The 16,034-nt window shown below is 35.9% G+C and overlaps 1 protein-coding gene across 5 annotated transcripts in view; it reads right to left on the reverse strand.

Moving 5' to 3' along the window:
* The window catches only part of LOC141898124 (homeobox protein Meis1-like), a 109,532-nt gene that overhangs the window by 42,770 nt on the left and 50,728 nt on the right, over window positions 1-16,034 (reverse strand). For 3 of the 5 annotated variants that reach the window (XM_074783949.1, XM_074783950.1, XM_074783948.1), the window contains exons 8-10: window positions 11,087-11,134; window positions 7,539-7,687; window positions 1,193-1,269 (exon numbers count right to left, since the gene is read on the reverse strand). In XM_074783949.1, the coding sequence (XP_074640050.1) occupies window positions 1,193-1,269; window positions 7,539-7,687; window positions 11,087-11,134 (274 nt within the window). The remainder of the gene's footprint in view (window positions 1-1,192; window positions 1,270-7,538; window positions 7,688-11,086; window positions 11,135-16,034) is intronic. The other 2 variants (XM_074783952.1, XM_074783951.1) reach the window with 1 other exon arrangement.

Consider the following 16,034-nt stretch of genomic DNA (forward strand, 5'->3'; position numbering starts at 1 on the left):
TGACATACATCATCGAAAACGTCACAATGGATAATACTAACAGAATAACTGCGCATCGTAGAACTGGACTCTGGGGATTCCGTGTCAGGCTACAGCGGAGCTAGTAATATGATTTGCAGTGGCAGGGCCGTGGCCAGTTTTTAACACCTTCGCTGTACACTTATTGGCGTGTGAGTAGTCGATTTGACAGCAATGAAAGCGCGGCTAACATCAGATGGGGTGTTGATACACTGTGTATTGTCAACTAGCAATGTGTGAGAACAAGTCAGTGGAGGCAGTTTTGAGAGAAGCATAATGGCAGTTCTACCACTACCAATCATGGTTATAGCACATTTGGCTAAACAATAAAATGCCCAGCCAGTGCGGATGAAATTTTCAGCCAATAAATGAAAAAGGGATGCAATGTGATTCCCTCAATGGTGAAATACCATTAGATGAAAATCAATTTAGGGATTCAAGTCAAATAACAAGTGAACCAAAAATGAAAACTTTATGGGCAATTTCTTGCATCATATACATCAGTAGAAACCCCCCCCCCACTCACACTGCTCGCCAACGCTGTATAATTATGAGCGGACCTGTTCAGCTGGGTAAAATTACTAATTCAACCCGTCAAAATTGCTTCAGTTCTTACGTTACCCCTGTATCTGTAACGGTCGGTCATCATTGTTGGCGATCGATTGTTCATATCCTACAGCCAATGAATATCTAATTAATTCATTAAAACCGGCTCGATTCGTTGGATCAATCTATGCCGAGATAGATGGAATTAGCATATGCGAGCATTGCTGATCATGAGTACTAGCAGATAATTACGACGCATTGATTTTGATATGATTTGATTGGTTATCATAGCATAGCATTCACAGCTGATATGAATTGCAGGAGCACACTGATATCCATACACTTACTATGATAACACTGTGGAACTGTTTTCTTCCGTCAATGCAAATACATTTTTGTGGACAATAGAATTAACTATCTAGACCTACATACAGTTTACTGTAATCCACTTCGAATAAGAGATGCCACAACAAGCTATACATATATTTCATACACGAAATTATGAAATACATTCTTTCAAAATGTGAATCCAAAATGAAAATATTCCACATATTCTTTGAATAGAAATTTGTCTTCAAAGGCTCGATTCATAAACATTTGAAATGATAAAAAGAAATCCTTGGCTTACCAGTTATTTACTTGTAAAATCGTTAGTCCGGTATCTTGTGCTAACTGTTTCTTTTGTTCTTCAGAAGGATATGGATGCTGAAAGATAACATAAGAAAACCAGATATAAAAACCACTACGAAATATATCGTTCTATTGATGAATCAATTCAAATTTTATTTCCTTTGAAATAAAACATACTAATGACTAATATGCTTTTTCTGAATTAAACATTGCTGCTCATTCTGCAAATTTTTCTGCGTGAATTCGAATCAAGGAGTTATTCATGAACATTTTGGAGCTGATGCGGCAGACATATAAGCTGCGATCACACAAGCGTTTTTGGCCCGGGCCAAATTTCACACGGGTGCCAAACGGCCCCGAGCCTGTTTGGCCCAGGCCAAATTTGGCTCTACAAAAAACGTAGGACCAGGCCCGAGCCAAATTTTAGCACCAGACAAATGGTTGCGTTTGGATTGCAACTGGCACCGGAAATGATTCACTTCGCTTTGTTTTAACATCGTTTAGTATCGCGTGATTGATTTGCGTGCGAAAGCACTCTCTAATTAGGCATGGGCGAAATTTGGCCCAAGCCTGATCCGTGCCAATATGGCCCTGGCCAAATCGTCTCCGTGTGATCGCGGCTATATTTTGAATTTTACTCGCGAAATAAGGATAGCAATAGTCGAATACAAATGAGTCCATGACAATGAGGTTTCGATTCTAAAAACTAAATGGCTGGAATAGAAAATTTGCTGTTATTCCCGCACCTATCCCCCAAATTGCCATAATAACTCTATCGGGGTGTGAATTCATGGCGGAAAGCGTAAGAAACATCGTAACGTGGTTGGAATAATTACATGAAAAGAACTAAGTTTACACTTCAAGCGCAAGCATTTCAATTCCCACGCATGCCTCGGTTGCGGCACAAAGTAGCCGATAAAATGAATCTCACTGAATTTTAATCATAATTCAAAACTATAAATTTGCGAATATAGAAAACATTTGGGACCTCAGTACGCACGTATATCAGCCATACTAATGATGACAAAGTACAGACATCAATGGTACTCGCAGACGCATTTTAACTCTGGATAACTTGTCAATTAGCGTTCAACACATAATAGTTACGATTTTGATGATAAATTTTCAAACGAATGTGTGACCATGAGTGCCAGTAATTTGAACACTGAAATCCATTTATGCATAATCTGCGGCGAAAAATTAAGTACGCAAGTCACGCACTTGAGAAATTCGATAACCAGAGTCAAGATACTTACGAGTACCAGGGAGAGTCTCGCACCTCCCTGCCCGTACGAACTAATACAGAGAAAATCGTTCCAAGCAATATTGAGAAAAAAGTCTTTATTTGATTATTTTACCATTATCTTTATATTCAGTTGTTGACAAAAATTCCGTTCTCGGAACTCAAATAAAAAAAATTATTAAAAAAAAGTTTTAATCCGTACTGGAGTTATCGAAATCATGTTTTTCAGTTCAATTCGAAATACATATTACAAAAATAACTCATGAATTAAGTCGCGGTAGTTTGTGAATGGAATTAAAATAGGCATCATCAAAGGTGGAATTTTGAGTCATAGAACTACCATACTACTTGAATGCATAAATCATGAATACACGTTCGATTTGTCATAAAAAGTTTGACTATAAACTACTATTACTACTAAAACAGCAGTCAATCGACTACAACGTTTGAGTGAAGTTTAGACATTTTGCTATGAAGCCTGCTTCATGAATTTGAATCAATTCCCACAACTTTTACACACTGGGTACATATGGATGGATGGGTTGTCATTGCTTAAGTTTCCAACTGCATATCATTCCTGTGATCGTAATGACAATTTCATTGAAATCATTTTACTATATCGAAAAATGTGACTATTACAGCAGTTCTCTAGTGTTGTTTCATGAAAAACATAACAGGTGGAAATAGCCATTGAATGAGAACTGTGATACTAAGTTCAAAGCAAAATCTCTATCATTTACCCAATCAAAATAAAATCTCTCAGTAAAAATTATGATTTAAATGAACTTGAAACTTTATTTTAAGTTTTGGCAGATTCTGATCTGGTTGAAATATTAATGCAAAAGATAATTGCGTTGAGACCACAATCGAAGAGTGAAATACCGGTTCGATCAGCGGCCAAAACGTCATATCTATGTATCATTATGATTTATGAATAGGGAAAGTCGACACGTGATCTTTTTCGTTGTAAATGTCTCAGGACAATCAAAACTGACTTGTACTCGACATTCACTTTGATTTAATGATTTTATCAATACTGAAAAAGGGTACTTCACTCGTGGCAAAATTGCTATGGGACAATTAAAGTTAGTCCTCGGCTCATCTTGTTAACAAGTTCATTTCTCGTTTCCATCAGATGAAAAACTCCCCGAGGTCATTTCAGCCGGAATGGCACTTTCGAACATTTATAATCAATATTTGTTTTCTTCGCGCAATTCCATTTTGCGACGCTGGCGCAGGCAGCCAGTGTCTTTCCTGCCGCGCAAATGATGGATGACCACAGCACTAAAGAAATAGCCAAGATTTGCAATATTGAATTTCCATCGTGTCTTATATGGGATTAGTAAAAGCAATAAGTCTGATGAATCTCAGATGGTTCCATTTTAGCATGAACATTTTTTGGCAACATTTTTCCTCGTTATTGAAAAAAGTGCCAGCAGTTCTCTGAATCAAGAGTATTGCACAATAAAATGTTACCAAGAATAAATCTTATATAGCAGAGCAGTAAGATACAAATGAATGCAATAAGTCTCTCAAAGTCAAATTGAAATATTTCCTTTCATAAATCACCAATCACTGATTGAAACAGTATATATGATAAATGAAATAATGTATACTGCTACATATCTCATCTAATTATTAACAACAACAAAAATACTCCGGTCAAACTTGTAAATTCCCAAATAAAAAGCAGCTTTTGAACCTCCATATAGTATCCCCCACATTAATAATGAATTATCATCATTATTGCTGTTATGCATTATCATCATATCAGATTAGGTACCTGTATGAAATATTTGTACATTGTACGTAGTAGTTGAATAAAATTAAATGTTGAAAAAAAACCATTTGTTCCTATTTGTTGAAACTCTATTGAATATAACCTTGGAGTAATCATTTGAAATGATTACTCCAAGATATTACAGTGGTAGGTATAGGCAGGCAAGCAAGAGGTGGTATAAGTGCGCATAACTTTCCTATCAAAGTTTATGGCTGATGTTCGTGTGCTTGTATCTGGTGAAGTGGTATTACCCTGTGATGTAAGCGACTATACGCTAATGATGCAAATCACATTCTATATTCGAAAAAATAAGCCGGCTCAAAATGATTTTCACTTCCTGTCTTCTGCATTTTTGCATAAGCGCGGCAAGATAAAGATGGGGCAAAAACATTTTCTATACCACGCATCACGAGTTCAATACTCAGAACAGATGTTTTTCCCATGTTGGATAGAAACCTTTTATGAATTGAGATTGTTCGGCTGGCCTGCATTCGAAGCTTTGAATTACAAACCAGTATTCATCGGTGATCGGGACAAAATCGATTAATATTGTTGGTACACTTCAAAAATCGCAAAAGGAAATGAAATTGTGGACACATGAATTGTCAATATTGAAAACTTCTTTCCATTTTTGAATGATCAGTTTCAGAAATGATCGAGAAGTCGGCAAGAGATGTTCTAGTGTTTCGTGTACGAGATAATTTCACAAAAATGGCATTGACTTATAGTTAAATCTTATCGTCCCAATACATCGCATCTTTAACATAATAAAGAATAGCCCGCAAATCCACTCAAGCATTAATGATACGAAACTTCATTTTGAAGATACCAGAACCAAATTCGTTGCCGGGAAGCGTTATTCAAATAAGTTATGATGAGATAAGCATTTTTAATATGAATAGCGCGGCTTTAGTGATCTCGGCGCGGAGACGTGGGCATATACTTGTAGTCATTTTCTAGATAGCTTTGAGACTCAAATTAATCCCCAAATTCATTCTGATCTCTCCCATCATAATCTTCATAAAACGCACAAATGAGAAAGTAGAAAAAGAACATCCATCAATGCCAGATTGCGAAGCCGGGCAAATGACCCTTGTATCTGCGGGATATGTCTTCATTGAGATTAGGTTGCGCCGCTGCGCACATAATGCGCCGAAGAATTATATACCCACCTCTCATGAACTATTGGAATTTCTGAATCGCATTATGCAAATCAGGCAAGATTACTCGTTAGTTTTTTTTGCATGTAGTAATCTAATGTGCTCAGATGCAAAACGTTTTCTGCATCATCATTGCTTGCCACTGAAGCTTCCCCCTACCTAAATGCATTAACTTGAAAATATCTACAATCTTTTCATTTCCTAATCGAATCATGGGTGGAAAACATGCTGTTCCGCGACAATATGAGAAACAGATATCAATTCAACGACAATAGAATCATCATCTTATGTACATACTGACGTCATGTTTATGATCTAATGGCATTAACATCGAAAAAAGTTGAGCTAACAACTCTCATAAACATGATCTGGACAAACTTTAGATTGTCATAAGTGGGCCAAAAATGGTGTATATTTGCCATGGAAGTGACACCATTCTTCGACGTACTGTTGTCATGTTAAGAGCCCCCATTGTAGAACCATTGAAATGTAACTGTGACATCGATAGGGTACTTGCTTTCGATAAATTGACAGGCGTAAAATATACGCAACTCTTGACAAGAGGAACAAGAGCATCTCACAAAATATACTATACATACATGTAAGTATATATAGTGGCCTTTTCACCAGATTTCCTGAATCATTCATTCAATAGTAATAGTTATTCACTCCACGATCATCATTGATAAAAAAAAACACTGGCAATGAAGCAAAGATGATATGAAATTCCACACTTTATCATTTATCATTTCATTTCATAAATATTGTTCCGCAACGATTATTATACACAATGATGGAAGTACAGTGAAACACAGCCTTACACATACATGCCTAAATAACCAATGTATTTTCTCTACATTCTCTACTATTGGTACCCACAATTGTGAAGTGAAAAAGTACTCCTAGGATGCTCTGCTTAAAATATTTTTTAGTTCCGTCACTTTTCATGTTGTATATTATACCTAGTTTCAAAAATACATGTATTTTTGCTACTTTGTATCACATCCTATAGCTTGTTCTGGACTCAATGTAAGTACAACACTGAAGATGACTATTAGGATAAATATTAGCTGAAAGATTCCCGATTATATTATAATCTTAGTGTGAGGTTTTATATTCACTCCATGGTCAAAATAAATGCTAGTTTCTAGACTGAATTATGAACTGACCATTAACCTCACAATTTTCAACTATAACTTATATAGTTCTCAATGAAATCATAAGTGTAATTTCGAAATCGAATTTAGAGATGTTGAAAACTGGAAATTCAAAAATGTCTCCAGAAAATTGAATACATATTAACAGGAACTAATCACACAACAGAAAATACACATGTTACCCAAAAGCCTAATTCCAAAACATAAAAGCCAGGCAAATGGTAATCTTCTTCAGTAATTTTTGCCGAATAACAAGGGAATTCTATTTTAGCTAGGAATTGCCTGTCAGACATGGCCATTTCTGGAGAAACAAGTTCGTTTTTCATTGGATTAAGATGATTGATGACACCCAATGCAGCATCTCGGCATTGGGTTTCCAAACAAATTCTGTCAATATTATGTTTACAAAACTCAAATTGGATTTTGCGTCCTGCGGGCACCAGCACAGATTTATTATTATTTTTCGGCTAGACTAGGTCCCTAACTTCATGCAATTGACAACCGAAACATCAGAAAAAATGGTTAAAAATTGTAAAAATGAATCTGGCAAATGGTAAAATGGTTAGAACGCGTGCATGCTTAGAAATCTTTTACTGCCGCGCCATGACATGACAAATAAATTCTTATAACAATGAGAAACAGTGATACCAGTGCGGATTCACTACATCAAACACATGCCGGACACCAACTTTATAACTTATGAGCAGGATAGCATTAAATATCAGTCAGATTTGTTGAATGCAGTTAAAATGCATGAATAAATTGATATGATTTGTCAATCATTTTCTGACAAGATGGAATTTAAACGTAAGGCCACTGATTTTAATGACAGACATCAAACAAGAATTGATCAAAATCATCAGACTTAAGATGAAATTCAAATAGTAGGTCACCGATTTTAATGACAGACTTCAAACGAAAATTGATCAAAATCATCCTACATAATAACTTGACCTACCATATTGAACCGATTAACTGCACAATAGATAATTCAATCAACTTACTGTTAAATGTTGAAAGAGCCAGGCTCTCATTATATTGGTAGCAACTTTTGGAAATATGCCACGTTTCTTTTGGCGTTTTTGGGCTCGTTCATCATTCTCCTCATCAGCGGTACCCTCTCCCGAACCAACACTGTTATCTAAACCATCACCTGAAAAATATAGACATGCATAATATTTAAAAAAAATAATTGGAAGCAAAAATCATTTCAAAACTATATATCATCTACTGAAACAATATTTATGAGCAAATACTTCCGAAATCAAATCTTACATAAAACTTAGAATATTTAGAAGCGAAAATATCGAAATAAATTTCATTTCCGAATTTGATTAATAAAATTTAGGTTTAATCATATATATTTCCTTCAATTAGTTATCCTCTTAACAATTCACACTGCCGAAACACTCAAAATCAAATCTTGCTTTAGCAAACATATTTGGGAGAAAAATTGTCCTAACACGAAATGTATGAATTATCGAATTGAAATTGAATTCTCAAGACAACCAAACTGATGCAAAATCAAATATGTGTTCGTTTGTGGTAAACGGTTTTTTTTTGTAATTCTGCCACACGAAGAATCAATTATTCAACACTGATGGTGGGTTTTTACATATAACAAAGCTCTATTGCAAATCTCTTGAAGTGGCTATCAAGACTTGTCAACTGAAAACTGATTGTGGGTCATCTGATACGAATTCATGTCTCATAAAAACTCGATTTCAAACACACGAAATCCCCACAATCGGTCCTTTTTCACGGCTGTGCAGGACATGGTAACACGAAACTATCAAGTATTCAATTTCAGATGCAATAATTTGCTTGCACTACCGACCTTCTTAAAATCAGTGTATGAATTGCCTGTCAACTTACAAGTACATATCATATTATTATATTCTGCTAAATCATTATCAAAACTGAAAAACATATTTTTCCTTTCAGAATGATAATTCATAAATACCAAAATCCCAACAAAATAAGTACTTTTCAAATGATAATAACTACACTGATAATTCAGATTATGCTAATTTATCAGCATAACTTAACCAGAAGGCTACCAATTTCCCATGGTCCCTTAAATCTGAGAAACGACATTAAAATTAAAGGCCTCATTTCATCACACTGTTTGCCTAATATTTTACCTCTATTTTTGTAGGGTTTTCGTGACATCCTTTGATTTGCAAGTTTAACTTGAAAAACAAAATCGTTCTGCTCTAGCCGCTCTATGAAAAATATATTGACTTATCTTCCAACTTGTACGCTGTTGACTCCAACACCAAACAAAGCAACACTCCAGGTCAGTTTTCTCGTCAAATATTGAAAGAGGATTTTGGCAAATATTTCTAAATTGACTCAATGAATGAATTTTTATGAAATATCCAAAGAAAGCCTTATCTTTGCACAAACTCTGGCTGACCAGTTTCCCACACTCTCAGAAATCAGAAATGCAGAAGTTTATTCCATGAGTTCCAGCGAACTATCTGTCTCTCCAGTCAAGTGAATTGGTAGAACTATGTACCTTTTCCTTTGCCCAAGTGTCCAATTGTGTTACTTAACAAAGGTCAACTGATTGAGCAATTAAAGCGATCAAATATCCCCCTATGGGCGTAGAATTCTTAAGCCACTCTCAAGGAAAATGAGGTGCACACGCCTCTGTACAAATAAGTGTAAATACATGTCACATGCAGGCCATGGTTCAGGCATGTGTTCATCATTTAATGGACAAAAGAGACAACAGTGAAGTTCTGGGCAAGACAGCTAAATGATGTAACAAAATGACCAATGGAGACAACACCCAACTTCAATAAGAGAATAATGCCAGTAGGAAGGAGTCAGCCATGACAACATTCTAACCCTAATCATAACAATGAACAGTTAGAAAGGAACACATGCCCCACAATATTTAATTCGCCTAATGCTAATTTGAAATTGAACTGGCTTAATTCTAACTGCACGCTCAACAAAGACAGGTATTTGGACTACGGATTGGATTCAAACTGATCCCTGATCTTCTAACAGACGACTGGGTTTGGATTGGAATAGCGTGCAAATATCCGCCCAAAATAATACACACAATGACATCAACTTGAATGACTGAAATCGCAACATTAGATCGATCGTGGGTTTTAAAATGACTCTTCTTCAGTATCCCAATTCATAATGAATTAAAAGTTAAACAACAATGGAAACAACTAAATCTGAATCTAATGCTAACCCTTTCAAGGCTGGTTATAGTTAGGAATTATCCTTTAGGAAATTTAAGTTGCATTAGTGGCATAGTGTGCATAGCACCACGCGAAGTACACTGTACACTGTACATTGTACATTCATAGTAAAATAATATGTGGACATAAATCACCGTTAATAGTGCCTGGTTATCTAGTGGTATATTCTGTCAGGAATGGTTGTAAATACTGACATATGATTATGCTACCTGACGAGGCATTCATTAATTATTAGTCAATAAGTTGTCACACTATCAGGCTAATACGGTTTGATGAACCACAAAATCACTCCAGCCTGTCAGCAAAACTGCTTCACACACATTTTAACTGCCTCCGATAATTTATTGCTCAGTTGCCTTCTTCATCTTAACCGGCAACGTACCATCATCTACAACGCTGACCAGTTTATAGTATAGGCCCAATCCACAGCACCTTAATATCCATCGAGGAATACGAGATACATATACATTTTATTTTGCTCTACCAACCATCAACATACATAATTCAATGAAATTAATCCAATACGCAATTAACCTAATTCTCAATTAATTATACCTATAATTCAATTTTAGTGGTTTCTACTATCTGATAAATTATGAATCAAACATAAGCTACTCAATTCCTGAATTTAAGCCTATTTACCATAACGACCGGGATCGCTTAAAATTCGTGAATCTGAAATTTATTCAAAATTCTGAATAGATTCTGAACTGACTCAGTGACATAGATGTTTGCCATTGGGATTGGTATATATTATGTACACATGTACATATGAAAATTGTACTCAAAATGTAATAAATAGGTTTGAATACTAGAGTATTAATTTCTAAAGCAAGTACTTCACCAAGTTAATATACACAGTCATCAGCCATTTCTACGAGCCTGATCCAGACAACAATGTATTATGCCGGGTAATCGAGGACCCGTGTCTAACCGGTTGAAATTTTGAAAAGTTACAAGGTGGCCTGTTCAGGAAAAGCATGGCCACTGGAGCAGCTGGAAAAATTGTTTTCTAGGTATAAGGAGATACAAGGTATTAGCATAACAATCGAACAATGAAATGTGCGTAATTATACATGTTTGACATTGACGCCAGTCAAGAAATTACGTATTGACTTCAAGTTTTTTCAGTCTAATGCGGACTATGCGGCTAATCATTTTTCTAGCAGGAATTGAAATTAGACAAGCCCCAATGGAAACATCTTCTATTCAGAACATACTATGACGTAAGAAGACAACATGTCAGAAATGAATTGGAATTAAAGGAAAAAACTTTTTTCGTTTAAATGAATAAAACAGGCAGAAAGAATGAATAATGCACCTACTTGTAATAATTTTCCTATCAGAGCAAGTGTATCCGAATGGCATGTTTTCTGAAATTATACAAAAGTGATTCGGATGATGAGTGTTTGCATGGAAAAAGTGGTAGTATTAAATTTATAGTAGTAGTTGTTGTAGTAGTTACAGTAATATAACAGTAGTTGTAACAATTGTCACCATTTTGACGATGCCTTAGTATCGAAAAGCGTTCACTTAAGTTTCGTATAATCGTAAACAAATTTCAAAAACGGAAACCAATCTCAATTAATGATAATGCAAATTTGAACCTCTCCTTCGACTTTAAAAAATGGAATGTTGTTTCTGAGATGGAATATGCAGATAGAATACTCGCACTAGGCCCTTGAAAAAAACGAGAGTAACGAGTTATAAACAGAGTAGAAGACAAAGCGATGGCCATTGGCGCAGCAAATTCCGTAAAAAACATCAAGAAACAATCGACGACTGAACAGGAAATTTGTTAATTCGTTTTCGTAAAAAGATAGTCATCTGATGACTGCGCAAAGTGTACACGCCAAATGATTGCTTCCTTGATCTGAGCTCTAAATGACAGTAGCCTTCCGTTGGCCAAGGTGTGACAGCAGGCACAGTGAAGGATATGCCTTTAACTACCGTCTAATGACAGCTGAACTACTTCTGCTGCTGATAATGACGATTGCGACACCGGAGGCGCAGACGACATCCATACCCCGTCTAAACTCTCCAACCACCACTCGAATTCAAGCTGCATTAAAAAGATTCTTTAAATATTCAAAACTTATAAGACAGGGATGTGCAGTCTTCATATCTTATACAAAACCTGGATAATGCCACTCGAGGGTACTGAGCAGTTTCACGCGAGGGTTTGAAAACATAAACACAAGTGACCTGTAAGTGACATAAATTTGGCAGAAGTAGTCGATTTCTTACTCCTGAATGAGTGTCTTAAAAGCTAGATAAGCCCATATATATTTTAAGATCATGTCATATCAGGAGTCACAGATTATTATTCCCAAGTAAAGATGCATCACTGCATCATCAACTTGAAGAGAACTTCATCTTGGTAAAGATAACATTTACGTTGTGACATCCGGCATTTTAGAGAATTCAACTAGCATCTATTGCCCTGGTTTTGACAAAAATAACTGCATCAATGTACTATACATATTTCAGCAAATTCTTTGGTCTCAAAATAAAAAACCAAACAAAAAAGCCACAGATATTGTACCCATACGAATATAAACAACAAGCCATACACATTCTGTCGGCTTACTCATTTCTTCTCAAAATCAAAAACAAAAGAGAAAAAGCCATAGAAATTTTCCATTCGTGAGATTTTCAATGAAAAGGACATATTGATATTTCTGTCAATGTTTTCATTTGCACAGCATGGTGGGACACAGGACTCATCGGGATTTTCAGTTCAGATACAGTGAGAACAGATTCTTGTTGACAGTAGTATGCTCGAGTGAGTAGAGGTTGACCTCTCCTCGCCAACCACATAATAATAACCTGTCAAATGTTTCAGCGTTGTTGGACTATTCATGAAATGGAGACAGAGAGATTCGCCGCTGAGGATTCATATATTTGCATTTATCTCCCATGAGCAGTGAAGTACTCTTCGCGGGAAGCTACCGCTACGTAAAACCAACGATTCAGGTATATTCTAGTGGAGGATTTTTAGGGTTCGAAATAAAAGTTGATTTCAAAATAACCCGAACGGCTCACACTGAACATAAAGCTGCTAACATTAGATATTCTTATTTAGTTTTTAAGATGATATTTCTATTGCATCAGGTTCCAATTCTGGCAGTTCAAGTCCTACTTTTGGAATACAGCAGTAAGTTGCCTCTGCAAATGAAAATAAAAAGCAATCCAATCATTTTCATTTAAAAGCCCTCATTTCTGCAGGTTTCCATATGTGAACAAGTAGAGGGCCCATCTGGCCACTTAATGGAAAATGTGTTCAGATGGTTTTCTAAAATCTGCAACTGTAAATTCATGCACAGCTACATTTTGGGGTAACAATCATTGCATCACCTGCCCAATACAACAACTACTTTTCTTGAATGAACTGCAATGATTGAAAAGTCATTTCTTTTGATTTGTAAATCTACTCGATGTTCTTCTTAGAAATGATCAGCAGAAAAATCAACAACGAATGGCTGATAAAGAAAACGAATCTAGTTTCTATGAATTTTTTCCCATCTAGATTCATCAATCCTAATAAACATGAAATCCTGTGTGATAGACAGAAGTCAAGGTATAAATTGGCCAAAGAACCACCCTTTGGTCTAATCGTAACTAGTACTTTTTTGTTACAAATTACAGTAATAAGAAGCATACATGAAAATATATGAAGATGTATGTGGCTGCATACATCATATCACCAGCTGATTGCAGTGCACAACCACAGTAATTGTATCTTTCTTATATAAACTATCCGACCAGAAGAGCCTGTTTTTCGTTATTTATCAATCGGCGGCCTCTTTTTACTCACTTGGCCTTTGCCCTCATGTGGAAAAATATTCTGCGCACTCGCTGTTTTGTGAAATCTTATCCCCTAGACAGCGAGATCCGAAATTACCACATGGATCCAGATAAACATAAGATAATGAAATCAGGTCATATCTGCAGCAGTGTATTTTAAGGTTCATTCAAAAGGTGCAAGAAAAAAATTCAAAAAAGTCATAAAATAAAGAAATCCATTGTTTAATCTTTACAAGTCATGATCACACAGTTTTTTACCGTGCAATATTTTTCAGACTTTCCAAATGATTCTGATTCAGAAAACAGAAACTGGGAGATTTTCACCCAAGCATCACATATTGACTCATATGGCCATCCATCAAGTAGAAAAGTCCTGTCAGAATTTCTCACATCACAAATGAAGGCTTTTACTCTGTGTCAATCAGCTAAATAACTCAAAGCTGAAACAGTACACAAAATTACTACCTTATGAGAAATTAAAAGAATGAAATTCATCAAAATAGATAGGACAAGTGATTGGAATCATATCAATGATAACAGACATGTTACAGATACGACTAAGGGAGCGATAGCTTTTCGCCGAGAAATTCATATATTCTCTAATGATTCATAGGAAGCACAGGCAGAAACAATTGACGCGAGGACAGAAACCTGTCATAATCTTGGAAGAAAGTTTGGGTACGGATCTCAAGGGGGATAACAGGAATAGAGCTGTCAAATTTTGACGTGTCCCCAACTGTCCCTCTTAGAGAAAACAACGGCCGGCATTGTTGTACATCAAAGTCCCGCTGTTCAAATATCCACTGATGAAGTTTTTCAATTTAGACGCGAGGCGCCCAGCGACTTCTACGAACAAATAAAAAATCCTACTAAATTGCGACGACGGATTATATATTTCGACGTAGAAGAGCACCGAATATGCAAATGGGGCTGTACCCTTATGCAAATATGGCCAACCCTCTGAATAGAGAGCTGTCAAAATCTGGGTGATGAATCCCGAAATGATAGTCTTCCGGGTAAATGTGTCAAACGAATGCAGTCAGTCTCATGGCCTTAGCCCTATTTATTGAAATTCAAAGTAGTCGACTTAAATTAGGAGCTTGTCACATTGAGCCCCATTGGGGAACATGAAAACAATAGAATGGTCTGTCAATTCAAGCTGCTTACAGGGGTAAGGTGTGACACTGATTTGCTGGTTGAATGGAAATTTCATCCAATTCAATACATCTCCTGACAAATTCACATTTATAAATTTCAAAAAGCCATTTCTGTATGAGTACATTTCTGTATGAGCCAATGGTTGAAATTCATAGGATAAGAAAGTCAAAATCGACTAGATTCGAAATATTTTCATCATTGAATAACTTTTGTTTCTATCTTAACTCACAAACAGTCAATCTCTCTGGCAACATGTCATCTGGAAAAATGAAGACAACATTACCATTTATTTCGAACATTCATCTTCTTCAAACTCCGTCAAATTTGACAGCTGACTTAAATCAGGCTTAGAACATTGTAAGAAATTAGTCCCGGCAGATTAAAAAATTTCCAAATGAACAAGCGTGCGCTGATGTTGACAGAATTCTCGCAATTGAAATCTACCAAAAAGAAATCAAATTATATTTGCTCCACATGAAAACATCAACAGAAAAACTCCACCGAAATGAAAAATAGTAATGATGCGTCTTATTGCTTTTCTGAATTGTTGGTGAATTACATATCAAAATCAATGTCTCAATATAGTTTTTTTACACTGTAAAACATAAATTCCAAACAATATTTCCATCAAATGTTTGATCGACGATTGCAATTCTGATTTTCTGAATTGTGTTTATTTTCATCTTATTCATTTGACTGGATTTGATTTGATTCGGTTTCCCTTACGAAGGTACAGCGGAATTGTTCTTATTTCAACGAAACAATTTAATATGAATTTCATCGGTTCAATAGTATAAATGTCTGCATATTGAACCACCACCTCAAGCCTCTCCCTAAGCAGGAATTGAATTTGTTCGTTATATATTTTTATGAGAAATGTATCGGGTTGCCTATGGAATCTATAATCGACGGTTAAGGAGTGATTAAGTGATTTATCAGCGCTTATAGTATGTGACCACATTTCTACCAAACATCTCTTTCCAGGTGTCCGTCGCGAACAACGGCGACGGCGTCGGCAGCAACTAAAGCACTAAAAGTCTGGATAAATTAGATTTGGATATTAATATGCATAAAAACAAGTGAAAATGAAATCAATGGCTTTAGCTATCGATCTCGCAGTATTGTCACCATGGTGACAAGTACTGTATTTCTCCTGTGAAATAAGCTTTACTCTGTTTAATGACTATAAAACGAAAAGACTGGTCAAACCTAACGCTTTTTTAATGATTCGGATAATGTATGCGCTGCCCTAAAATTCCCGGAATTGAGGGCTTCGAATTTTTTATTGTTTCCATATTCCCACCTTGT

This window comes from Tubulanus polymorphus, chromosome 1 (assembly GCF_964204645.1).
Source record: "Tubulanus polymorphus chromosome 1, tnTubPoly1.2, whole genome shotgun sequence".
In the NCBI taxonomy this organism is placed as follows: domain Eukaryota; kingdom Metazoa; phylum Nemertea; class Palaeonemertea; order Tubulaniformes; family Tubulanidae; genus Tubulanus; species Tubulanus polymorphus.